This window comes from Conger conger, chromosome 3 (genome assembly GCF_963514075.1).
Source record: "Conger conger chromosome 3, fConCon1.1, whole genome shotgun sequence".
NCBI classification, from domain to species: Eukaryota; Metazoa; Chordata; class Actinopteri; order Anguilliformes; family Congridae; genus Conger; species Conger conger.
Window position 1 is genome coordinate 33,104,835 of NC_083762.1, and position 25,733 is coordinate 33,130,567.

The window sequence follows — 25,733 nt, forward strand, 5'->3', positions numbered from 1 at the left end:
GGCTTCAGGCTTCTCAATGTTTCCTTTTGCATACTTCAGACGCTTAATTTTGTGTTGAGGTTGTCGTTTCTGGCAACTCTGCCATGTAGGTCTTCGTTGTTTAAAGTACGTTGTATTGGTGTCCTGTGAAGAGCTAGACCTGTGTTAGCTACTCATTTTTGCAGCTCTTTTGCAGTGATGTGTGGGTTCTTCTGAGCATTTCTCACCAGGTCTCAAGCCTTTCTATCTGAAGGCATAGAAGTGACTTCAGAATAAAAGGTTCAGCCCTGGAATTATACTCACCTGACACATTGAAGCCCTAACGAGTAAATCACCTGGGTCTGGGCCTCACAATCATCTTTTTAAAAAGTAAGGATAGGGTTCCCAAACTTTTTCACAGGGCCTTTATCCTTTAAAAACATAAAACATTTTCAGATTTTACCCCTTTTCTTCCAATTGTACCATATCTATACCAATTACCCATGTTATCTTGGATACACTGCATACATACGACTACATACGACCATGTCCCCCCGGCAGCATGAATGGATCTAACGATCTTACACAGCTCTCCAAGCTGCATTATCTCCAACCACGACTGTGACTCTGAGGCGATCACGGCGCTGTTGTTGTATGTGGCGAAATTCCCCCCGCTGAGTCCTCCCTCTTCCTCAGAGTGGCGAGCCAATTATGCCACTCCACGTGAGCCAGCCAAATTCATCCTTTGAAACTGAACTGCAATAGCAAGGTTCACTACATCTTAACCTGTTGTGCCACCACAGGAAACGGGAAAAGATTGAAATAAAAAGCAATCTTGCTTTAAAATTCACATGAAAGGTCTCATGTTTAACCACTTAAAGTTCACATTTGCTTTCAATCACATTGCTTTCATTGTAACAGATATTTCCACCAGGGGTGCCCAAATCTTTGCACCCCACGGTATGTTGAAAATTGTGAGAACCACAAGACACTGCTGTTGATGACTTTGCCCAGATAAACAGGTAAAGCAATTTGCCATGGCACACTGCCCTGCCATTTACATTGTTAAGGGCAGGAAGCTACATGCAGCGTAACTCCTGCCCCTGCCACTCCATCCTCCACTGAATGAAATCTTTAATGTGCACTTTTCCTTCCAGTGACAGAAACTGATGGGGACTTGCTGCTTGTTTTGCGAGCACCAAAGGGATGTCACACAGGATGTAATTTTCTGAGGCAGTGCTGGGCAAGCTTTTGAAACCTGCTTTTTTCTTTGAGGCTGGTTTAATCACATCGTGTGCACACAGTCAGGGTGATGACCTACTTATCGGGCGCAGGAACAGCATGAATATCTCAGAGTCAATATATCAATCAGCCATTATTTGTGTATCGCTGCTTATAACCAGAATGTCACACAATTCTTCAGATGGAATTAAAAATGTGTCTTTCATCATTGGGTATAAAGCCAGACCCATAGGGGTATGAAGCCAGACCATTTATAGTGTTTTACCGTTCACTGTTCTAGGAGAGGATAAAACAGGTTCATGTATAATGGATAATAATCCACTAAAATTGTCCTAGATTGACTCTTTGGTATTGAATACTGACAGTCCATCTGCACTTGTATATTTCAGAGATCATACAAGTCTATACCAGTTCATGTTGACGTTCAAATATGAATATCCAAGGTAAATTGGGGTAAAAATCTGAAGGGAAAAATGTGGAGACTAAAGGGAGGGTACAATTTTGTGTGTTCATTTGTTTTGGCCCTGGATATTTTAGATACAGACATTTCTCATTACATGCAAGCCACAATGGCCCCTATCTGGTGTGTTTGTGGCAAGAAAAAACACTTCATATACACTTGTACAGCAATGTTATGCCTCCAGAAGTTTTACATGTTGCCAGGTAATTCGTAAAAAATGGGTTTGAACCATTTCCTATGGTGTGAGCTACCTGAGATCACTATAGCCACACAGCTAGTATGAGTCAGAATCCACAGTGTATTAGTATGAGTGCTGATTAGTCCGCCATCTAAAATATGTTACTATTTTAGAATCTGTGCTCATGTTAATCTAATCTTGTTATCTTGTAAATAGCTCTGTGGTAGAATATATGTTGGAAAACAGACGCAGAGAAGCTGCAGGGTGACCTGTTCCTGCTTCTTATACTGTTTCCTTTATCAGAGATAACACCCACCACCACCCCTTTTCTCTTTCCATCTCCCTTTCCCTCCCTAGCCTATTGTTGGGATAGAGGAACAGGCACAAGAGCAAATTATTAGATTGGTGTGAAATCTTCTGGGATCTTATTACTTTGACTCAAAGCCTAAAGCTGCTTTGTTTCTTTTCTATGAAAAGAGCCTTAATGTTTATGTGTAGTAGTTGGATGGCACTTACGCATAGGGGGTTTGGTGTATTTGGCTGTATGTGTACAAGTGTATTTTGGGCTTTTTTTTTTTTTCTCAAGTGGGTGTATCGTGGGAGCAGTGGGGAGGGTGAGATATGCATGTGGGGGTACAGGAGCCTTACCAATTACCCATGTTATCAATGTGATTTTGTCTTTATTATTCTTTATCGTAATTGCATTGGAGTAGCCCAATTGCAATTAGAGTAACCCTCCTTGTGTGTATGTGCCTGTGTGCATGCTCAAATTCTGCAGAGAACCTTACATTGACTTCAGCAATATATCTTTCGATGCTATGTAACAACAAACTGTGTGAACATACACTGTAGGGGGGAGAGCGTTATGAACATAACCATTTAATTAGTCTAAAATTAGTACTCTCTGATCTTAATTTGTGCATCCACACTAGTGTAAACGGTAAAGTAGGGGAGACCGGGGCACAAACCAACACGGGGTACGTTGAAACATGGGTATTTTGCATAGTTGCGTTTGAGCAAGAAAAATGGGTTTGTTTCACTTACATTCCCCTCCAAAAGTTTTGGAACAGCAAGGTCAATTCCTTTGTTTTTGCTTTACACTGAAGACAACTGAGTTTGAGGTCAAAAGATGTACATGCGATGACAGATCTGAATTCCAGCTTTTATTTCTCTGAATTTTTTATCTAGATTTGTTAAACAACTACCTTTTGTGTCAGACCACCCAATTTTTAGGTGAGAAAAAGAATTGGAACATGTGACTGACAGGTGTTTCTTGTTGCCCAGATGTGTCCTGTTAGTTCGATTGGTGAAATAATAAATAGTTCTGAATGTCAACTCTTGGTTTTAGCCTTGGGTTTTGCCTGTAAAGACTGCTTAGGAGGTAAGAGTCTGAGACAGTCGTCTGGCAGTCGGAGGGTTGCCAGTTTGATCCCACCCTGGGTGTGTCAGACTGTCCCTCAGCAAGACACCTAACCCCCAATTGCTCCTGATGAGCTGGTTGGTACCTTGCATGGTAGCCATCACTGTTGTGAGTGTGTGTGTGTGTGTGTGTGTGTGTGTGTGTGTGTGTGTGTGTGTGTGTGAATGGGTGAATTGTACAGCACTTTGGATAAAGACACTATATAAATACCAACCATTTACCTTTTACCAAAAGATTAACCAACATGAAGACCAGAGAGCTGATTTTAGGATAGCTTGTACAACAACTTGGAAAGAAACCGCTGCCATACTGAGCAGCAGACATCGAACAGGTCAATTGATGACAGAAACATTGTGAGAGCTGTGAAGAAAGACCCAAAAAGGGGTGAAGGTATCTCAATCAACCAATCAACCAAGACTTAGAGAGCAGCAATATAGAGTCTATACCACAAGATGTAAACCACTCATAAGTAGTAGATCTGCTCATGGTCCAAAACATACAAGCTCATCTGTGAACCAGTGGAGGAAGTGTCATGGCTTGGGCTTGCATGGCTGCTTCTGGAGTGGGCTCACTAATCTTTATTGTAGATGTAACTCATGATGGTAGCAGTAGGTTGAATTCAAAAGCCTACAAAAACATTATGTCTGCCAACTTACAGAGAAATGAGAGGAACTTCATCATGCAGCATGACAATGACCCAAAACACACTGCCAACAAAAACAAAGGACTTTATTAGGGAGAAAAAGTGGAAGGTTTTAGACTGGCCAAGTCAATCACCGGACCTTAACCCAATTGAGCATGCCTTTCACCTCCTGAAGAGGAGATGGAAGGAAAAAAACCCCAAAACAAACAACTGATAGAGGCTGCAGTATAAGCCTAGAAAGGCATCACAAAAGAATAATGCCTCAGTTTGGTGATGTCAATGGGTCACAGGCTTGATGCAGTTATTGCAAGCAAGGGATATGCTAATATTAATTGTTGTTTACTTTCATTTACTGAAATACTCTCTGTTCCAATACTTTTGCTCACCTAAAAATTGTGCTATGTTCTAAGTACTAACATATTTAGGTGTAAATACCAGGAAGTAAAAGCAGAAATTCTGAACTCTTGTCTTGTATTCATCTTTTTATCTCAACCCCAAAGTATTCAGTGTATACAAAGTAATTGGCCTTGCAGTTCCAATACTTTTGGAGGGGACTGTATGTATTATAGCAACCTGCTTCTTGTGCGAGTGGCATAGCGATTTGAAAATGAACAAATCTGTGTTTAGCACCTTGAAAGTAATGTTTTTTCCACTAAAGTGTTTTTTGATGTATGAACGTCACAGACTCCAAATATGCATAATTTAAATCACTGCCTTGTGGACCATTTCTACAGGACAATTATCAGATGAAAAATGTAAAAGGTAGGAAATGTTGGATTCACCCACCTTTTGCATTAAAATAAAACAATTTTTCAGTCCGTTTTCCGTCATTTCGGACGCTGTTTAAATTTGCCCTATAGCCGGGGCATGTTAGAACAGTAACAGTTGGAACTGTACTGATGGTCTATAGTCATAGCATATAGTCATAGCAAAGGCATGTATCTTCTCTAATATGAGTATATATATTTTTATTAAGCAATAAGCTAAAAGTGTTTGTCTCCCCCACTTTAAAAGCAATTTTGATTTCATTGCTAACAGTGTAAATTAGGGGGTAAAATTTCAGATACCTTGAACGGATGCAAACGACACTATAGCAAACAGCAGGACTTCAGGAGGCACAAACATACAGCCTGCAGGCATCTTCAGAGAAAACCCTAAGGAGAGGAGTAATAATTGATATAACAGATATTTTGCAATCATGATACACTATTATAACCATTGTTTAATTCGGAAAAAAAAGTGACGGAAAATGAAAAACTATTGCCACCCACAAATACAACACCCTCCGACCACCCTAAAATCCCCGTAATAGAACAAAAATATCAGATATCTACCTGTGCAGTAGCTACACTTCCTGGTCACACTACCAAAAATTCTCCACGCCAAATCCTCCAGGTGCTCGTTCAAGACAGTCACCTAAAGTGCAGGCATTTCACACATTTTCGCAGCGATGTTCACTCTCGAGAGCTCCTTTCCGACGAAAGCATCCATTTCCTTCGCCCATTTTCCAAACGTAGATCAAAAACAGTAAGTATCGTATTCGGATGGTTAGCTCGCCGTTGTACAAGGTAAGAATGGCCGTGGGTCCAAGCTAAAGTGAGGAGCAATATATTTCACACCTGCTGTTAACTCCTTCAGCAGCTCTCCCGAGAGAGAGGAAAAGAGCGGCGCTATGTAAAGTGGGGAGCAGTGAACAGGCGACTGGGAGAAACGTTGTAGGGAAAACTACAGCCTTCTAGGTTTTTTTTTCGTGGATGAATTTGACAGCATCGTTTCACCATAGCACAACTATTTTACCAGAGTGAAGAAAATGAACCGATGCATTAGATGAGATCTCACCGCTTGCAAAATATCTAATTTACATCATGGTGACAGGTGGATAATGGAGTTGTAGCTATTTGCTGCCAAAGGTGTACAGGTTGGAATTCCAGCTGTGCCAAGTAGGGTACTGCCCATTAAGGGGACTTCCACCACCTCGATGCTTTTGTAACATTAGTTATTTGGGAAGAAATTAAGTCTTGTTGCTTTACTTTACAAGGGTGTCAACCAAATAACATCTTAATAATAAAAATGAATGCCTGAGGGGTTTCTAATTTGGATTTCCAATTTCCATTTTTTTTTTTTTACAAATGAGTGAGAACATGTATTAATGTCATTGAGGTATAAATGGAACAAATTGTATAAATTGCTCCATTTTTGTTTTGTTTTCAGTTGATTTAGAGATACATTTCTTGATATTGACCAGCAACTATACCACCATGTGATGCTCTCAGGTCTGATTGCTGAAGCTAAACAGGGCTGGGCTTGACTATTCTTAAGTTAGATCAGTGGAGTCCTATCTAATCTGAAAAAGGCAGGTTTTTAGCCCAGTATTAGCCCATCACTACAAGATTAAACACTAAACTAATAAGCCTAATAGTCTTCAATCAAGACCTTGATAACTAGAATTACCTGTCTTAATTCGACACCCCTGTGTATGACCCTGTGGGAAAGCCAGGTTGCTGCTGGAAGTGGTACTGGTGTACCACAAGGGGGACAGTCTTCTCTCTGGACCAGGGAGACAACCATTACATGAGTGCAATAAGCACAGTGCTGTACGGCAGGAAACCCTATCATTCAGGCAGTTACACTTAACAAAATGATCAGTCCTGCCATCTGACTGAGGTTTATTGGCTACATTTCTCCTTTCCTTCCCACCTCAGCTGGTGTGGTGAGCATTATGAGGTAAAACTGATTTTGTTCCACTTGAGCCAAAACCTTTTTGCCAAGGCAGTGATAGTGGTAGGAACCTTTGGATGTAACTAAAATCAAAGTAAAACCAGACTCACTGTGGTTTTTACATTACATTACATTACATTATTGGCATTTGGCAGACGCTCTTATCCAGAGCGACGTACAGTTGATTAGACTAAGCAGGAGACAATCCTCCCCTGGAGCAATGCAGGGTTAAGGGCCTTGCTCAAGGACCCAACAGCTGTGCAGATCTTATTGTGGCTACACTGGGGTTCAAACCACCGACCTTGCGTGTCCCAGTCATTTACCTTAACCACTACGCTACAGGTCCCCTTTTTAGGGACCCCATGGCCCTTACTACAAAAAGTACTTTTGTGTCCTGGCAGAATTCACAACCTGTCTTTCTAGGTATTTGACCATCAAATTTTCATTGTTAAGAACCGGCTAAATAAATCCAATGTGAGCATTGTTGCTGTGCATCAACTCTCTCTCTCTCTCTCTCTCTCTCTCTCTCTCTCTCGGCATGACACATGAGTTAAGGGAGAGCCTTGGCAAGCGCAAGGTAACCAATGTGTTATCTTCCGCCTCATAAGAGGACACATGCCCCTTTTCATAATCTATGGCATTAGATCTCCAGGCACGATGGTGTGCTCTGGTATGGTCAGAACCCGCAGCTATCTGTCAACCAACCATATCCCGTGAAACCCAAACTCTGGCTGCACAGAGGAGTAGTACATCTGGGTAATGTCCATAGATCGGTGTGCCAGCCTCACCTTCTACGTCATATTGAGCCCCACATCCACCTCCCAGTAGTGCTTCCCTGAGGTGAACCCCTCTCGCCCCAAAAACACAGGGGCATCCCCCAGCAATGGGATACGCCCAAGCTTGCTACATGTTCGATGAGCCAGTCATTCCAAACTACGCTGTAGTTGGGTCTCAGCTGACAAACATTCAAGGAAGAGAACTGCAGACCCAGAATATTTGAATTTGATATCTGATCAGATACCTGAATTGGTTGCTTACTCGTTTTCATAAAAACATATGTGGAAATGGCATGAAGAGCTTGCCATTACAGTAAATCCCATCATTTCCCATGTGCTCAGCTTTATCACCCATTAATGGGACAGGGAACAGTGTTACAGAGGACAGTGTTAAATTGAACCGCACATGGATTTGTCCTCAGTGTATGCATGTGTGTGAAAGAGAGGGAATGCTAGAGAGAGGGTTCTGTTGTATCTGTATGGTCACGCTAGGACTCGGAACTGTACTGTCCTCTAGGGTCCTTTCCACACTTGTTCCTGAATTCAATCTGCACTTCATTGTATGTCGCTCTGGATAAGAGGGTCTGCTAAATGCCTTGTAATGTAATGTAATGTAGTAAAGGATTGGCTGATTAATACACATTCACATTGAACAGAAATAAACAGATTCAAGTAACCTCCAGATGGCAGATTTCAGCAATCAATACCAGTGCTCTGGGGCAAAGTACCAGTTGTTTTCGCCCAGCTATGCATACAATAGTTTTCTTTTAGTATGATTTGAAATGAGTCTCTTGCAAGGTACAATGAATTTTCTCTCCTCTCTAATCAACACCTCCCTCTCTTCCATCACCATGCCCTCTTCCCTGAAGAGGGCCAGAGTCACTCCCCTGCTCAAAAAACCTACTCTTGACCCCTCTGCCCTGAACAACTACCGGCCTGTCTCTCTTCTTCCCTTTCTCGCTAAAACTCTGGAACGGGTGGTCTGCTCCCAACTGTCCACTTATCTTCTCCAGAACAATCTCCATGACCAAGTCTGGCTTCAAGAGTGGCCACTCCACTGAAACCGCCCTGCTCGCGGTCACTGAGGCACTCTACTCTGCTAAAGCAAAATCCCTCTCCTCTGTCCTCATCTTCCTCGACCTGTCAGCCGCCTTCGATAGTCAACCATGAGATTCTGCTCTCATCGCTGTCTGGGATGGGTGTCACAGGTTCTGCACTCGCTTGGTTTTCCTCCTACCTCTCTGGTCGCTCCTACCAGGTGACTTGGAGGGGTGCAGTCTCCGACCCTCACCCCCTACGAACTGGAGTCCCGCAGGGCTCGGTTCTTGGGCCTCTCCTCTTCTCGCTATACACCATGTCTCTTGGTTCTGTTATCTCTTCCCACGGCTTTTCTTATCATTCCTACGCTGATGACAGCCAACTCTTCATTTCCTTCCCCCCCGACACCCAAATCACCACACGGATCTCTGCCTGCTTGGCTGATATCTCTGCGTGGATGACTTCCCATCACCTGAAGCTCAACCTTGCCAAAACTGAGCTTCTCTACATCCCTGCTAAGTCCTCTCCGTCAATCGACCTCTCATTGACTGTTGAGGACTTTGTAGTTTCCTCCTCCCGTACGGCAAAGAATCTTGGGGTGACTCTTGATAACTGCCTCACCCTGGCTCCACAAGTATCCTCCACTGCCAGAACCTGCAGGTTCTTTCTGTATAATATACGCCGTATCCGTCATCTCCTGACTGAGAAAGCCACCCAGCTCCTAGTCCAGGCGCTCGTCATTTCCCGCCTGGATTACTGCAACTCCCTCCTAGCCGGTCTCCCAGCATGTGCCATCAAGCCCCTCCAGCTGGTCCAGAATGCTGCAGCCCGCCTGGTCACCAGTCAGCCCAGGTCGGCTCATGTCACTCCGCTTCTCATTGGCCTCCACTGGCTTCCTATTGCCGCACGCATCCGTTTCAAGGCCCTAGTGTTGGCATTTCAGGCTGCTAAGGGGACTGCCCCACCTTACATACAATCCCTGATCACTCCCTACTCCCCAGCTAGACCACTCCGGTCTGCCAGCTCTGGTCGCCTTACGGTTCCCTCTCTACGTGCACCTGGCGGTCGAGCTGCACGTTCACGCCTGTATTCCGTTCTGGTTCCTCAGTGGTGGAATGACTTGCCTACCACTGTCAGAACAGCAGAATCCCTCCCCCTATTTCGACGCAGACTCAAAACCCACCTTTTCAAACTCTACCTTAGTCCTCCCTCCTGATTTCCCCTGCCCCTCCTTTCTGATATCCCTATCCTTGTCTAACCCGCCCCAAAAAAAAAAAAAAATGCACTTCTGATGACAACTATGTTTAGAACAGCATTTCCTGTGTATTTTGCTAGTTTCTGGATGTGATGCTCTGACTTATGGCAGAACCTATGCACTTGTAAGTCGCTTTGGATTAAAAGCGTCTGCCAAATGACTAAAATGTAAATGTAAATGTAATACCATGTTTCGAGGAATGAGAAGTGTAATTTCTCCATTCTTAATGTGTCAGTGTAATCACCTAAAGGTTCAGCTGTTTTTCAGACCAAATGTTAGAATGCGGAAGAAATGTGATGCAAGTAACTTTGACCTTGGAATGATTGTTGTGCCAGACAGGGTGATTTGAGTATCTCAGAAACTGCTGATCTTCTGGGAAAAACATCCAGTGAGCAGCAGTTCTGCGGACAGAAATGTGTTGTTAATGAGAGAGTTCAGCGAAGGGCCAGACTGATCGAAGCTGACAGCTAGGTGACAGTAACGCAAATAACCACGCATAGCAACAGTGGTATGCAGAACAGCATCTTTGAACACACAAAGCACCAAACCTCTAAGTGGATAGGCTACAGCAGAAGATGTAATAAATACCTAATAAAGTGCTCACTGAGCGTAAACAGAGAAAATGCAGTCTAAATAGCAAACTCCTTTGGGACACAATATTACAAGTGGTTTCATATGATAAATACTGTGTTTGAGTGAGTTCAGTTGCTATTGTCTGGGATCAAATAGACTCCAAGGTAAACACCGTCCATCCAGTAGTTATGTAGTTATGTTGAGGTTTTGGCTTTCTCAGCTGTCCAACAGAGTTGGGTAAGATTGCTTTTAAAGCTCTAGAATAGAAGTTCACAAAGGAACACTGAACATGATGAATCATGAGTTTCTGAGAGACAGACTGACCCATTTTCCTCTGCTGGTCTGTATTGCGCATATCCCCGTTAATTATCCCTGGGTTGCTGCAGCTGCAGTGTGGGTTTTATTAAGTCCCAGTGACTCATTCGTCTTTTCAAAATCAGCTTCTGCAGATTCATAATTATTGTGCTTTTAATGTATTCTTAAAACAAAAAATGTGATTGATTTATTTTTTTCCCTTCTTTTTGGCTTTTGAGTGGCAAGTGAAGTGTGAATGAAGTGAACTAGTCCTACCCATTTTCCCCAATTACAGCCAGAACACGAGGGCCATTCTATAGCAAAATTGTCCTCCCAAATGTGTCCGTTTGGAAGAATGTGTTGAAAAAGGGTGGGACAAAAAGGCTTGCTTGACCCAGAAGACTGCCAGCCAGGACCAATTCAATACCGGCAAACCGGAGCGCTTGGTGGGGAGGTGGGTTTGTGAATGTGAGTAGGTGAGTTTGAGTGAGGAACAGGATGCACTCACTGACTCTGTGCCAGAAAATGCTACAGACTCAGTTAGATTCTGTTAAATTTGTGAGTGTTCCTGCTAGCTTGAGCATCTCATGGTGTGCACATGCTCACTGATAAACTTCAGTTATGTTTAAAGCTGCCAGTGCATAGCAGAATTTTTTATATTTCCACAGCGACTTTATTCCTTCTTTATGCCCATGCTTTTGGCGCTTCCAAGCCCTTTGGTCCTTATCGGGCCAATCGGAGTAAAGTGGCACAGCCACAGTCAGGGGTGAGAATATTAGATGTACCCTGTAATCAAATAATAACTCTGTACTCCAATCTTACAATGGGAGTATTATATCAACACCAAAGAGACAATGTACAGGTAAGACACACCACAATTTTTTCAGCCTCATCAAACCAAAAATAATATTTCCTTGAGCAAGCAAGGGGCACTCCAAATACAAGATATCAAAGAAACACAAGGAAGATTGTAAGAACATTGTCAGATTAATTTTTACTGAAATGCTCGGTCACAAAAAACATAGAAGGGCTGTATTAGTATACCAAACTACTTATCTTTGTTCTGCTCCCCCCACAACAGGGATCACAACTTCAAATGTCTGTTCCTTTGCCTCTGCTGAGGAGAGAAAGATTCCAAACATACAGGAAAACGAAGGAACAATAAAAGGGTCCGTCCCACTGAGAAGTCTTTTGGGGGCAAGGATGTGCGGGTCTAAAAGAAATCTGCTGCTGTGGGCCGTCCCTTGGTGGCACTATTGTTGTTTTTGCCGTTTGTCGTCAGGGGTTTTATAGCAGCAGGGGACTTCAGCACCCCGAAAAGTGGTTTCTGCTCAGGGTCAAAGGGCACTCGGGAGGAACCGTCCGGACTCACCATCAGACTCCGGTCAGTCTTTCTGAACTCTGGGGGACAAAAATACATAACATTTTATAGTAAATGCACTCCATGAATTACTATTACTATTACTATTACTATTACTATTAAAACTTTAAATGCAGCAAAATATTTCCTTTTCACCAATACAAAAAATTATAATGCAAAAATATTAAAACTTTTTTAACCTCCTAAGACCTGGCGTACACATGCGTGGACTCCACATTTTGGGCTGTACAACCATAATACTTAATTCTTAAGACCGAGAGTCCACATATGTGGACATCATTTTTCTCAAAAACTACATCATGTCAAAAGATGATGCTTAGTTTTTATACTTATCAGGTCCCAATAAGCCCAAATAGCAAAGAGAAATGAAAAATGCATACCAAAAAAGAGTGCGGGTCTTAGGAGGTTAATCACTTAATTTGCTCTAAAAACTTCGGCCTCATCAGGCCAAAAAATCATCCAGATGGTCCCAGGGTCAGTCACATACTCCAGGCATGTTGGTCTTTTTCAGAAGTGGCTACCATCTAGCCACTCACAAAGATGCCAAATCTGCAGTGTTCTTCATTGACATTATCACTCATCTTCCTCATTACATTGCCTTTTTAGCCAGCAGGCATACCACTATGCTCCCTGCACCTGCCAAAAAAAACCTCAGTGCAATGATGGGGACACTGTGTAGGAGGAGACACCGTCTTTTGGATGAGACGTTAAACCGAGGTCCTGGCTCACTTTGCTCATTAAATATCCCATGACACTTGCAAGTGAAGGGGGTTCCCCGATGACCTGGCTAAATTCTAAACCTGGCTCTCTCAAGTTGCCACCTAATCAATCCCCGACTTAAAAATCATTCTCTTTGGCTGAAGTGTGGTGAGCACCTGCTGCAAAATGGCTGCCATGCATCACCCAGGTTCCCCCTAATCATTGTAAAATGGTTTCACCAGCTAGTGAGAAAAAGCACTGTATAATTATAAAGAATTACATCTGATATTAGATACTTTCGGCGATGGCTAATCTACCTACGGCAGGTGGTCGTGTGCTAGTTCCAGACCCCGAATTGTACATATGGCTGCACTGACCTGCGGTCTGGTTGTTCTTAAGCCCAAAGGTGACTTTCTTTGATTCAGATGATGGAGTCAGGCTCAACTGAAAAAATAAAAATAAAAATTAAATCAAACCAACGCTTCTTTCCTGTTCCGCAAACCTCTCATTTCTGAGCAAACTGGCAGGATAATGAGCGTCTGTCTCAGTGCCACTTCCCCACCAACGCTGCAATGGCTGCAGGGCTTACTTGGCCAAGATCATACCCACCACAACGTTGTACGACATAGCAGTGAGCTATCAATGGGGCACTGGTGTGGGCTCTACCTGTTTTCGGGACACGGGTGTGCTGGGGCTCCCTCTGGCTTGCCTGCAGAACAGGGGTGAGGGGACGACGGGGCTCTGGAACTTTACGAAATCAGAGGCTGCCCCGGACAAGACCTTTGCCTTCCTCTTCTTCTGCCGTTTCTTGGTCTCGGTTGGTGTGGATTCGCTTTCCTCAGTCGGCGTGGCCTCACTCTCCTTTAGGTCATGAATAAAAAACAGAGGTTAGGTCTATAAACAAGATGACCTTTTCCCATTTCTGACCCCCCCTCCTCCTCTATTTTCCTTATCCTCCCCAGTTTGGAACTGCCAGTCGTCATGCCTCTTGATATCTAATACACGGCCAGCGGCCATTTCACAAACTATGGTCCTGTCAGCACATCAGGAAAGCCATTCTATTCTATACTTTAATATTATATGCTATACTGGCCTACATAATACTACAGGAGAGCCAGCGACTACTTTACTCCAAAGTGGTCACACAGTACTACAGACAAGAGCTAGCGGCAACTGAAAGTGAGGCATCTCGTTTCACCCCTCTTGGCCATGGTGCTCATGAGGAGCCATTTGGGAGCTTGTTTTCACCTTTTGTACCCCTTTTTTTGTTTTCAGTTATTATAGCATTTAGCATTCATCTTTAATGCATGCATTTAACAAAGTATAATGCTTGTTTTTGAAACTTTGGTAAACAAAAACCATGTATTGTGTGTACAGATTTTGGGGTGACTCACGCAGCTCTGTTTGGCCTTCTTGCCCATCGCCTCCACCTCCGCCGTGTGTCCATTGACATGGGTTGCCTTCTCGCCCGTTGCCTCTTCCTCCTGGGTTGCAGTCACCTTCTTCTTCCTCTTCCCCTTCTTCAGCTGCACAGCGGGAACGCCGCGGCTCGGCTGCTCGTCTGCGCAGCTCGTGCCCACGCAGTCCGCGTCTGCACAGTCACTCCCCGCGTCTGCGCAGTCACTCCCCGTGTCTGGCTGCGTCGGCTCCTCGGTCACGGCGGGCTCCTCAGTTTGCTCCAACGTTTTCTTGTTCTTCCTTTTGGCCTTCTTTTTGGCCCCCAGGGGACGGGGCGCGGCCTCTGCTTCATCCAGGGTTGCCTCCTCTTCCTCCGCTGGAGCGGATTTGCTCTCTTCTCCTCCTGGTACTGCCGCGCTAGTGCTCAGCCCTTCTGCCTCAGTTTCTGACACCTCCATTTCTTGTGTGGGCACCTTCTGCTTCTTCTTCCTCTTCTTATTCTTCTTCTTCTCAGGGGAAACACCATCTGTGGAAAGAGTTTCTGATTGGCTCTCAGCCTGCACGTCAGCTACAGCCCCCTCTGAGTGGTTCTGAGTCTCTGTGCCCGTTTGAGACTGGTCCTGAGCCTCTGCTGGCAGGGTGGGCTTCACCCCACTGTCTGTGGATTCTACCACCATAGGGGACTGCTCGGTACCAGTGTCCAACTGCGCAGTGGGATGTTTCTCAGGGACCTCCTCTGCAGGTACGTTCTCCCCTTCCACCCTCACGGTCTTCTTCTTCTTCTTCCTCCTTTTCTTCTTTTTCTTGGCACCAGCTCCATCACTAGGAGTTCCTGCAGGCCCAGCAGTGGAATCTGCCGGTCCAGTTGTGCGGCCCTGTTTGGACTTGCTGGGTTTCTCATTGTCCCTCTTGACTAGGAGAGCAAAAAAATATTATATGTATACATCAGCCTGTTTATTAAGATACATGATAACCCACTCATGAACCTAGCTGAGTACTTTGAACGCCTACCACAGAACTCCCCAAAGCATTACATTTCAATTTAGGTAAGGACTTTATAATACAGTGATATTCTCCCTGTACAGGGGTTTGAATGCCTGTAAACGTATCCATTAATTCTTGTAATCTATAAATGTGGAAAATATGTATTAAGTGCAAACCAAAACTAAAAAACAATAAAGGTAACCCCTTATCTGCTTGAAGGCAAAGAGGGGGGGGGGGTAGACAGTTATCTGGGTAAATGGAAACATACCTTCATTTTCTTTTAACAAAACATCCTTTCAATTTCAACATGGACATTCGGACACAAAGGCTTCCACACTTTCATCACCCTTAGACTCAGTCATCAAGCTTGGTTTGATTTCGGTTGTACTGCTCGCCAATTTTTAACTCGCAAGGTGAAATCAACAATCAGCCATCATGAAAGCCATTGCCAGGGCAGCCTAGTTACCTTTGCGCTTCTTCACCGCAGAGCCCCCCTCTTCACCGGCCTCTTCCTTGGGCTCATCCTCCCTGTTCCTCCTCCTTTTCCTCATCTTCCTCCGGCTGCCGAACATCTCGTCATCGTCTTCGTCGGTCGAGACCTCCGCGGGGAAATCATCTTGAGGGAACAGGCCTGGGGAGGACGAAAAGGGTTTGTTGCTTTTTATAGATGTCGTGATATGCCCAACTCACGATACCATTCGTATCCCAATGCGGAGCTAACGATAGGATTAGTATCGCGATGCTATTAAAGGGGGAAAATGAATTACGCAATATGGTAATAACAATGAACTTCATTTTTAACATGCCATAATGCTGGAAAAACAAAGTGCTTTCACTTTGTGAATCATGCCTTCTTGCTTATAACTGACACTCGCCATGATGCCACTACATCCGCCCTTATCGCCTTGTCAGAGCCACTTGTACACAAAAATGTTAAGGCAAAGGGCAATATCTCGTCACATCACCTACAAAATACCATTAATGAGCATCAGTCTGACTTAATAAAAGTGGACATTTGTAAGAGCTAGCAAGCCGACATTTACTTGCTACAGTGTCAGCTTGAGTCCATGAATGCATAGAGTAGCTTGTCTAGTTATAGCTTGACTACATTTATGCTTTAGCCTTTATTTTGAAGTTTAAGTAGTGATAACAAACATGCTGAGACTGAACTGAATTTCTATATACGGTGACCCAGTTGAGGTACTAGTAAGATGCATTTGTAGGCAAGTTCTATAGGGTATGGGATATTTGCTGGAATACTTAAGTAACATTTCCATTGAAATGGAAGCACATATTTTATTCATTACAATTGACAGAGGTAGAGAATTCATCTCAGCGAATTAAAACTGCATAAGGCCCAGGCTCTGGACATTTCATAAAGCATAAAACATTACTAGTGTTTACGAGTCTATAGACTCAAGTTTTGGTGTATTATCATATTGTTTTCAGCATGAGCTCGCACTCGTTTCAGAGTTTAAATAGCCTTCATTCCCTTCATACCCTAAGCGTGCACTTGGAGGGTTTAGGCCCGGATATCCGTAAAAGCTGCTTTGTGACAATGTCCATTCTAAAAAGCACTATACGGATACAATAGAATTGAATTCCTGATGTATTTGCTCTATTGCATTGTCAGCATCTCATTTTAAATTCTGCTGTTCCAAAAGAGAAAGACCAAAGCTCTTACCTTTACTGAGATTGCGGAACCTGTCAGGGAACAAAAATACCTGGGTTCAGAGAATGCTGCATACTCCCCTCACCCAAATGCATAGAACACTGAACAGGATATCTAGATACTGCAAAGCAAGCAAATACATTTTTTGCCTGAAAATGTGCATGTGTGTGTGTGTACATGTCCTTGCGTGTAGTTTACTCACGTTTTGACCAACTTGTATAGCTTCTTCCTGTTGAAGGAGGGTGTGTTGCTGCGGCTGGCCAATTCAAACAGCCTTTCAGCCAGGGCCTCATAGTCAAACTACAGTCGAAGAAGAGAGAAGGAGTAACCCAGAGATAAGCCTGATACCCGGAGAGAGAGGGTGACGGACTGCAGAGATACCCTTAAACAGCCAATAAGGACATACAGAGCCCCTGCTACGATGAACAGTACAGCCCTGAAATGCAGTAATACTGGCCTCATGAGCACAACACAGAAGTACAGTAACACTGTATTACTGAGCACAGCCCAGAGGCACACAAGCTATTGTCAAGAACATAGCATAGATGTACGGTAACACTGTTAGCGTAACCCACAACCCACTTACTGAGCAGATAGTACACCTTACATACAATGTATTAAAATATAGTTTTAAAACATTTTGATTTCAAGGCAACTATATTTACAGCAACAAGGAGCACCATGCATGTAACTGGTGTAGGGTTTATTTTGACAGTGGTGAGCCAATGGGAAGTGTGTAACAGAGTTATTTTTTTGTCAGTCCCATCTCAAACCCCTCCCACAGCCCATAAGTGTGCCTTGACCCAGTTTAGGAAACACTGTTTCAGAGCGCAGAACAGACTAACAAACTGGTAACTGCTGTGCAGTACTACTGTCTGATATAGAGCAGAAAGGCATCTCCATTTACATTTGCCATTTAGCAGATGCTCTATTGCAGAATGACTTGCACAGATGACATGTTTCAATCAATCAATTTTCTGCTAGGGATGTGAAAAACTATTTTATGGTCGAATAATCAGTGGGTGGTATGAACGAATAATCGATTCATTCAGATATGTACAATGAATGAAAGTCAATACATCACAATGTTATTAGTTTTAAATGTGCACAGATGAATGACATCAGACACACTAAATAGTTCTATAGAACCTTTCATTGCAACATCACTTTCAGTTTATTTTACATTTTTTAAATATAATATATATAAAATGTTTTTATTTATTTATGATCTTTTATTTTATTTTTTTTAATGCCCCCCCGCCAAAAAAAGTCATGTCACAAAACAAAATCAGTTATTTCCGCTAGGAACGAATAAACAATATCCGATTATTCAGTTGCGTCCCAAATTTTCGGTATTTTTACAGAAGCAATTCATATTAAGCACCTCACTCAAAGGCACAATGGCACCACCCCATCTTGGAATCAAAAACCACAACTGTGGACATACATTATTGGCATTTGGCAGATGCTCTTATCCAGAGCGACGTACAGTTCATTAGACTAAGCAGGAGACAATCCTCCCCTGGAGCAATGCAGGGTTAAGGGCCTTGCTCAAGGGCCCAACGGCTGTGCGGATCTTATTGTGGCTACACCAGGATTTGAACCACCGACCTTGCCTGTCCCAGTCCTTTACCTTGACCACTACGCTACAGGCCGCCCCATACAATCACATACAATCCCTGTTCACTAAGCACTATACCACACTGCCCCCCAGTCTATAGCCATAGGGAGCTATACAGTCACACAGAAATAGCTAGCAGAGCCAGAAACACTCAGACTGACCTGCAGTACTGGTCCTATTCCCTCATCATCCAGGGGAACATCAGATTCCTCCCCCCAATCTGGTAACTCATCTTCCTCCTCCAGCAACTCCTCCTCCTCATCATCATCATCTTCTACTTCTTCATCCTCAGTTGTCGTAACTCCTTGAAGGATTCAGGAGAATAAAACGATTAGGGTGGGGGGGGGGGGGGGTAAACGAGGATGGAAATTCCAATCCTGCCACTTCAGTCTAGGGCAGCGCTACTCGATTCCTCATCCTGCGGACCGCGGTGTCTGCAGGTATTCGCTCCGGCCGTGCGCTACACCACCTGATTTCACTAATTATTTTACCTGCTTGGTTCAGATAAGAAGCGAATTAATGAAATCAGCGCACGGTACGAGCAAATACCTGCATACACAGGGGCCCGCAGGACGTGGAGTTGCGTAGCACTGGTCTAGGGGCACAGCAGTGGGCCAAAGCCCAGCCGGAGTGTGTGTGCCCTCCTCTAGCCTGTCACCGCGCTCGATAGAAGCGCCACTGCAGGATCAAATAAGGCAAGCTGGAAGCTGCAGCAGACCAGGCCTGTCATGTACAATTATAGTGCATAAACTTTGGACCATTTTGGCAGCGATTTCAACACGTTAGAGCAGTGGTCTTCACTCCTGGTCCTGGAGAGCCGCAGGGTGCGCTGGTTTTCGCCCTAATGTCAGCAACCAATTCAGACCCAAGAAACCAGATGAGGTGAGTTAACTGTGTAATTAACTGGTTTGATTGATCAATTAAATGCTGAGTAACAACAAAAATCAACAAATTCTGCAGCTCTCCAGGACCAGGAGTGAGGACCGCCGCATTAGAGGATTCTGCAGTTATACTAGCCCTCACCATTGACCCGTTTCCCTCTGGCTTTCTTAGGTCTGTTTTTGACAGCCCCGCCTGCAGTTTCCTCGTCTTGCTCCGCCTCCTCGTCCGATTCAGGCTCAGCCCCGCCTCCCCTCCGCACCTCCCGCATGAGGTCCTCAATGGCGAAGGGGGCGTGGTCAACAATCTCATGGAATATGTTGCTGCATATGGCGTCTACCAGGACGCGACTGAGGACAGGGGATGCAGGTTGAGTAAGAACAGGAAGTGGACAGACACAGGACAGGAAGTAGACATCCAGGTGGTGAGTTGGCAATAGGTAGAGAAGACAATGTAACAATACATTGAATTGTTTCAAGAAACAGACCTAAGAACAAGTTTCAAAATGTGCAGATATGTGCACATAATCAATCAAAAGAGTCCTAAAAATCTGACTATAGCAGGCTTGCATTATGAGAGTGTTCTGAACAGTAATCGTTACAAAGGACAGTAACCCCCCCTCTGTACTTACTCTTTCGTCTTTGCTGCTGTTCTGCAGAACGGTTCAATGAACGTCAGGTTCTGCTCAGCCGTCAGCTAAAAAAACACAATGCACAAATTACTTCCCATCAATTTAACAACGCTGCACTGGCAAGTAGCACAGTGATGAGTGCACCTGATGTCCTAAAATGCAGCAGGAGGGCGCCTGTTTCAAGGTCATCTAGCAAACACATAATTGAAATTCAGTGTTTTTCTGGCCCCTGAAGCAAATCTTTCAAAATTGTTTTGACAAAACTGTGTTATGATGCACAGTAGGGGTCTTCATCTACTTCCAAAATCATCTAAAACAGCATGAATAACATGCATTGGTCATGGCAGGCTGCATTTGGTCTCGGTGACGCAGGGTGGATAGCTCTGTTGTAGAGCTGAGCTTCTACCGAGATTGATAAACAGTACTGGCCCCTCCGAACTCCTCTCTGTCGTACCTGGGCTGACCCCACCCGCGCCAGCTCGGTCATGTAGATGTCTAGAATGTGGAACTGCACTCCTTTAGGGGCGTCGCTGGTGCTGCGCAAAACCTGCTCTGACAGGAGCTCCACGAACCTCCCAATCAGACTGGAGAGAGGGGGAAGACATGAAGGAGGAAGGGAAGGGTCTTTTTAGAAAAAGCTCCAGCACCACTGGATCATTATGCACTTTCTGCTTCCTGTGATGTGTGCTGAGGGATTTGCGTGGGGTTAGGCGTTAGCACCACAGTCTGTTTGTCTGTCTATAACACTATGTTATCAGCGCGCCTGTCTGTAACAATATGTAACACTATGTTATCAGTGTGCCTGTCTGTAACACTATGCTACACTATGTTATCAGTGTGTCAGTCTGTAACACTATGTTATCAGTGTGTCAGTCTGTAACACTATGTTATCAGTGTGTCAGTCTGTAACACTATGTTATCAGTGTGTCAGTCTGTAACACTATGTTATCAGTGTGTCAGTCTGTAACACTATGTTATCAGTGTGTCAGTCTGTAACACTAGGTTATCAGTGTGTCCGTCTGTAACACTATGTTATCAGTGTGTCAGTCTGTAACACTAGGTTATCAGTGTGTCCGTCTGTAACACTATGTTATCAGTGTGTCAGTCTGTAACACTATGTTATCAGTGTGCCTGTCTGTAACACTATGCTACACTATGTTATCAGTGTGTCAGTCTGTAACACTATGTTATCAGTGTGTCGGTCTGTAACACTATGTTATCGGTGTGTCAGTCTGTAACACTGTGTAATCAGTGTGTCAGTCTGTAACACTATGTTATCAGTGTGTCAGTCTGTAACACTATGTTATCAGTGTGTCAGTCTGTAACACTATGTTATCAGTGTGTCAGTCTGTAACACTAGGTTATCAGTGTGTCAGTCTGTAACACTAGGTTATCAGTGTGTCCGTCTGTAACACTATGTTATCAGTGTGTCAGTCTGTAACACTATGTTATCAGTGTGTCAGTCTGTAACACTATTTTATCAGTGTGTCAGTCTGTAACACTATGTTATCAGTATATCTGTCTGTAATACTATGCTACACTATGTTATCAGTGTGTCAGTCTGTAACACTATGTTATCAGTATATCTGTCTGTAATACTATGCTACACTATATTATCAGTGTGTCTGTGTGATATAAAGAAAGAGGGGGGTATCCCTGCCTGTGAACAGTTAAAGATGGTGAGCAATGGGGGTTTATATGCTTGTTCACAATTGCAGAGACATGGGACTCCCGGCCTGACTATGCAGTAATCGGAGTAAGCCAACAACAAACAATTGGGGCAATTAAACTCACCCAGTGTCCCAGTTTCTCCTCTTCATCATCTCAAACGTCTCCCTGAACACAAAGCGCACCAACTGCCAGAAAAAGAGAAAGAGTGAGAGAGGGGCAGAGAGGGAGGATGGAGATATAGATGTTTACTGCTGTTTCTTTTCAGGGGTAATCGGGAAAGGCCTTAGAAAGTGTGTTTCTGTGTATAAATAATAATGCAAGCCACGTTTGTGCCTTGATGGGTGACTGGATCAGAAGCTTGATGATATCACCAGGGTTTTCCAGGTTCAGAATTGGCCTTTAGTGGTACCTATGCGTACGAGCAGCAACATTTTTTCATTAATTCATAAATACAGTTTTTGGAGTATAAAAAGCCCAAGTAGGCTTTGGTTGTAAAGTACCAGTTTGGTTGTGTTTAGGGGTTAGGGTTTAGAAATCAAAGGTCCTTGAAGCTTTTAGAATATTAAACCATTTATGCTACCATTTATAGCACACAAATAGAAAAACAAATAAATCTACCATCAATACTAGGCCTACATTCTGTTAAAATATTGAATGAGCTTGTTAAACCTTTTCAGATGGTAGGGGTTCAAAGGGCATTCAAAATTCGAAATTTTGTGCTTTCTACAGAGTCGCGCTCTCCCACAGAACACGGTTCTATGCTCCTACTCCTCGTGCTGAGATCTTGGGAGCGACTAGTATCGCCATCAGCTGGCCGAAAGGCCACATTGCACCCAAAAATACAAATGAACTGCAATTTATTCAGATATGATTTTATTTGCAGTTCTCAATTAATCTAATTTTGGCGGTCTGTGATATCATTTTGAATGTACTTTTACAAATTTAGATTTTACTATGTAGGAGTCTCAGTACATAGACTGAACAGTGATGGCCAATTAACAACCAGATCACCTTCTGTTTTAAGTTATATGGGTCAGTCATTTCTACCTACTTAATCTTTCCATTTGCTTTATATTCTTCTAAGCATTTAATAACATTAGCATTAAAGGCTCAATCCATAATAATGTTTGTTAAAATAAAAAGCATATAGCATACAAAAAAATGTACGCTTGTTCAGCTTCCATCATCCTTTTTATGTTCCTTGAGCAGTTTATTACCATGGAATCATACTGAATGGAATTGTTAGCTAACATTTTGCCAAATACATTATGCCAACTACCCAAGATTTATTTGACATTGCCACATATGTGAACTGCAACAAGTAAGAAAGGCTCAGAAGGCTAGGCAATATTGCTGCCCATGTTACCAAGATGCCAACATTAAAAACTACAAGTACCATGATCCACCAAGGTATTTAGTGTAATGTGCCATGTGGGTAATTTCTGTCAATTAGCAACAAAAATTGAGTGGGCCTTTAACATATTACCAGGGTTGTGGAAAATTCCATTCCAGTACATTTTACATTCACAAAAACATTCTAGATGTTTTTTAATTCATAAATTTAAAGAACTGAAACATAACTGACTCCACTCTTTATATTACTATCATCATCACTGCCAATAACGTAATCTGTGTACTTTTACTTACAGAGTAGAACTTGTCCATGCGAAGCCGGTCAATACCATTCCACTCTCTGTTGATTGTCATCAGGAAACTTTCCATAAACAAAAACTCTGCAAAAGCAAAATGCATAAATAAAAAGGATGACAAAAACTCAATTAAGAAATGTAAAATAGTACAATATAATGTAAGAACATAATATAAGAGAAACAAAGGGAGTACTTTCATGCATTGTTTGCCATGGTATCTTATGCTGAGCTGCAAAGTGTAATATAAAAGCACTATTGTTGTACGAATCCATGAGGTCACCATGCTCCCCCATTTACCCTATGCTGCCTAGCTTGCCGGGCACAGATACTTACGGGTGTCAACGTTTTGCAACCAGTGGATCAAGCCGGATATCTGAGTCGACAGCTCTTCCTGAGGAGGGAGAGAGAACAAGTGAGAGGGAAGCATTGATTGTGCTAGTACTTTCCCCACTCCCGGGCCTGCATCTCAGTGTAGGAGTGCTGATCTACGATCAGTTTAGCCTTGTAGTTCATAATGGATAATGTTAGGATAATAATGCACAAGATCTACTGGATCGGCACTCATATTCTGAGATGCCTCTTGGAAACAGGATTAAAAATGATGTATTCTGGGCTCGGTGTGCAAAATTTTTTGTAACATTTGCAACTTTTTGCGAAAGATCACCTTGAATATTACGTTTAAATAAGCTCTGTTTAAGATATACATTTTTCAGATGTATACACTTGCCCCAGATGGGTGTGCATGTAGGGGGCGCTATGCTGTAACCATTGGTGACATTTAATAGTTGGTGCTTATCTCTATACAGTAAGACTATACGCAGACATAGTAGCAGTGTTCTCCAACTAGTTAGAATGCCAATTCCTTTTTTAAAAGGGTTCATGTTAATTTTCTTTGCAGCTCTGTCCTGGCCTGGATTTCTAGGCAGTTCTGCAGTTTCTGTGAACTGACACTTGTTATCCCTCAAAACTCTTGAAATAAAAAAATTAAAAAGAGGTAACTGCCAGTTCTACTGTCAGTGATAAACAATTCACTTACAATAACACATTATTTTTAATGTACAGAATAGAACACCCTAAAACGCTGAACATATGGTTGTTGAAATTTAACTGATTGTGGAAATGGAAGATGTCAAAGATAAAGCATTCGTCTAGTCAAACCTACATATAGTTAAAATAAATTTAGAGAACATTTTTGTGGTAGCAAGCACGTTTACAATAGGCCATAAACGGCAGTTGGAGAAACTCAATCAGTGTTGAACTCACTTGTTGGATCGGCTTGTCCTGCATCCACAGACAGTAGAAAAGTCCCTTCCATATCTTCAGCAACTCATCAATGGTGAACCCACCTGGAGAAATAATGTGAGAATGCTGTATGTGTATGCACACTGTGAGCACTTTATTAGGTATGTATTACTTATTTTAGTAGGACTTAAGTCTTCTGCTGCTGTAGCATTTCCACTTAGATCTTTGACACATTGTGTGTTCAGAGATACTCTTCTGTATACCACTGTTTTAACGCATGTTTATTTGCGTTACTGTCAGCTTTGACCAGTCTGGCCCTTCTCCACTGACCTCTCTCATTAACAATGAATTTCTGCCACAGAACTGCTGCTCACTGAATGCTTTTTGTTTTTCGCACCATTCTTTGCTGTTGTTTGTGAAAATCCCAGGAGATTTCACAAACAAGTTTCTGAGATACTCAAACCACCCCCGGTGGAACCAGTCATTCCACAGTCAAAGTCATTTAGATCACATTTTCTCCAACATTCTGATGGTTGATGTGAGCATTAACTGAAACTCCCGTACCGTATCTGGATGATTTTATGCATGGCACTGCTGCCACACGATTGGTTGATTAGATAATCGCACGAATAAGTATGTGTACAAGTGTTCTTAATAAAGTGCCCAGTGAGGGCATATGCCGGTTAGACGCAGTAACGGCAAATCGCACAGGAGGCCAATAGAATGCAATTACAGTACATGCATGTTTACATTTCATTAGTTTAACGGCCAATTCGAACCCAAACACAATGGATTGTTACTTTTTTACTATTTTGTAACACTCTTCGCGACGTATCGAGATGTATTTTTCGTTTTGCCGAATGTTAGATAGTTTTATGAAGTTGGGTAGCATATGAACCTCTTCAGGACCTAGAGCTAACGTTACACATAAGACAAGTGACTGATAGTTATTGATCGTTGCTGTATATTTTCGATACATTGTAACTAGTCCACTAAGCCAGATTGTCAAGTAACGTTAGCCTTAGCTAAACGAAGCTAAATCAGTGTTGCGAGAGTAACTAGACTAGCTCAGGTTAGCTCACCTTCTGGCTTCTGCGAACGAACGCTGAGGTACTTTCGCAGTTTTTTTATGGCCTTGGTTCGGACGGACTTCTCGTTTGAAGCTAATCTTTGTGCGAACTGGACCTCTGGTTCTTGTAACACCGACGCCATCTTCCTACTGTACACATGTGCAACCGCGGCGCATAGCCGTGTCACTTTACTTTTCCTCAAACACGTTTTTCGTGCCGGCGACGCAGGATGATGACGTCGTAGCCAAACTATGAATGGGTGTCGAGTGCTAAAACCGTCT

General features: G+C 43.1%; 1 protein-coding gene across 2 annotated transcripts; it reads right to left on the reverse strand.

Annotated features, from left to right (window-relative positions):
- Positions 1 to 11,530: 11,530 nt before the first annotated feature.
- On the reverse strand, positions 11,531 to 25,665 carry LOC133125253 (ribosomal RNA processing protein 1 homolog A-like). Of its 2 annotated transcripts, XM_061237023.1 has the most exons (16): positions 25,465 to 25,665; positions 24,404 to 24,486; positions 23,474 to 23,531; positions 23,139 to 23,224; positions 21,615 to 21,676; positions 20,275 to 20,404; positions 19,821 to 19,885; positions 19,334 to 19,539; positions 18,472 to 18,614; positions 16,892 to 16,989; positions 16,702 to 16,721; positions 15,484 to 15,648; positions 14,030 to 14,946; positions 13,302 to 13,496; positions 13,013 to 13,079; positions 11,531 to 11,956 (listed from the first exon to the last, which is right to left on the reverse strand). In XM_061237023.1, exons 1-16 carry the CDS (start codon positions 25,592 to 25,594, stop codon positions 11,769 to 11,771), a joined length of 2,613 nt encoding a protein of 870 aa, XP_061093007.1. In that variant the 5' UTR covers positions 25,595 to 25,665; the 3' UTR covers positions 11,531 to 11,768. The 2 variants fall into 2 exon arrangements, with proteins under 2 accessions (XP_061093007.1, XP_061093009.1); XM_061237025.1 differs by lacking the exon at positions 13,013 to 13,079 and having other exon boundaries at positions 11,795 to 11,956.
- Positions 25,666 to 25,733: the final 68 nt, after the last annotated feature.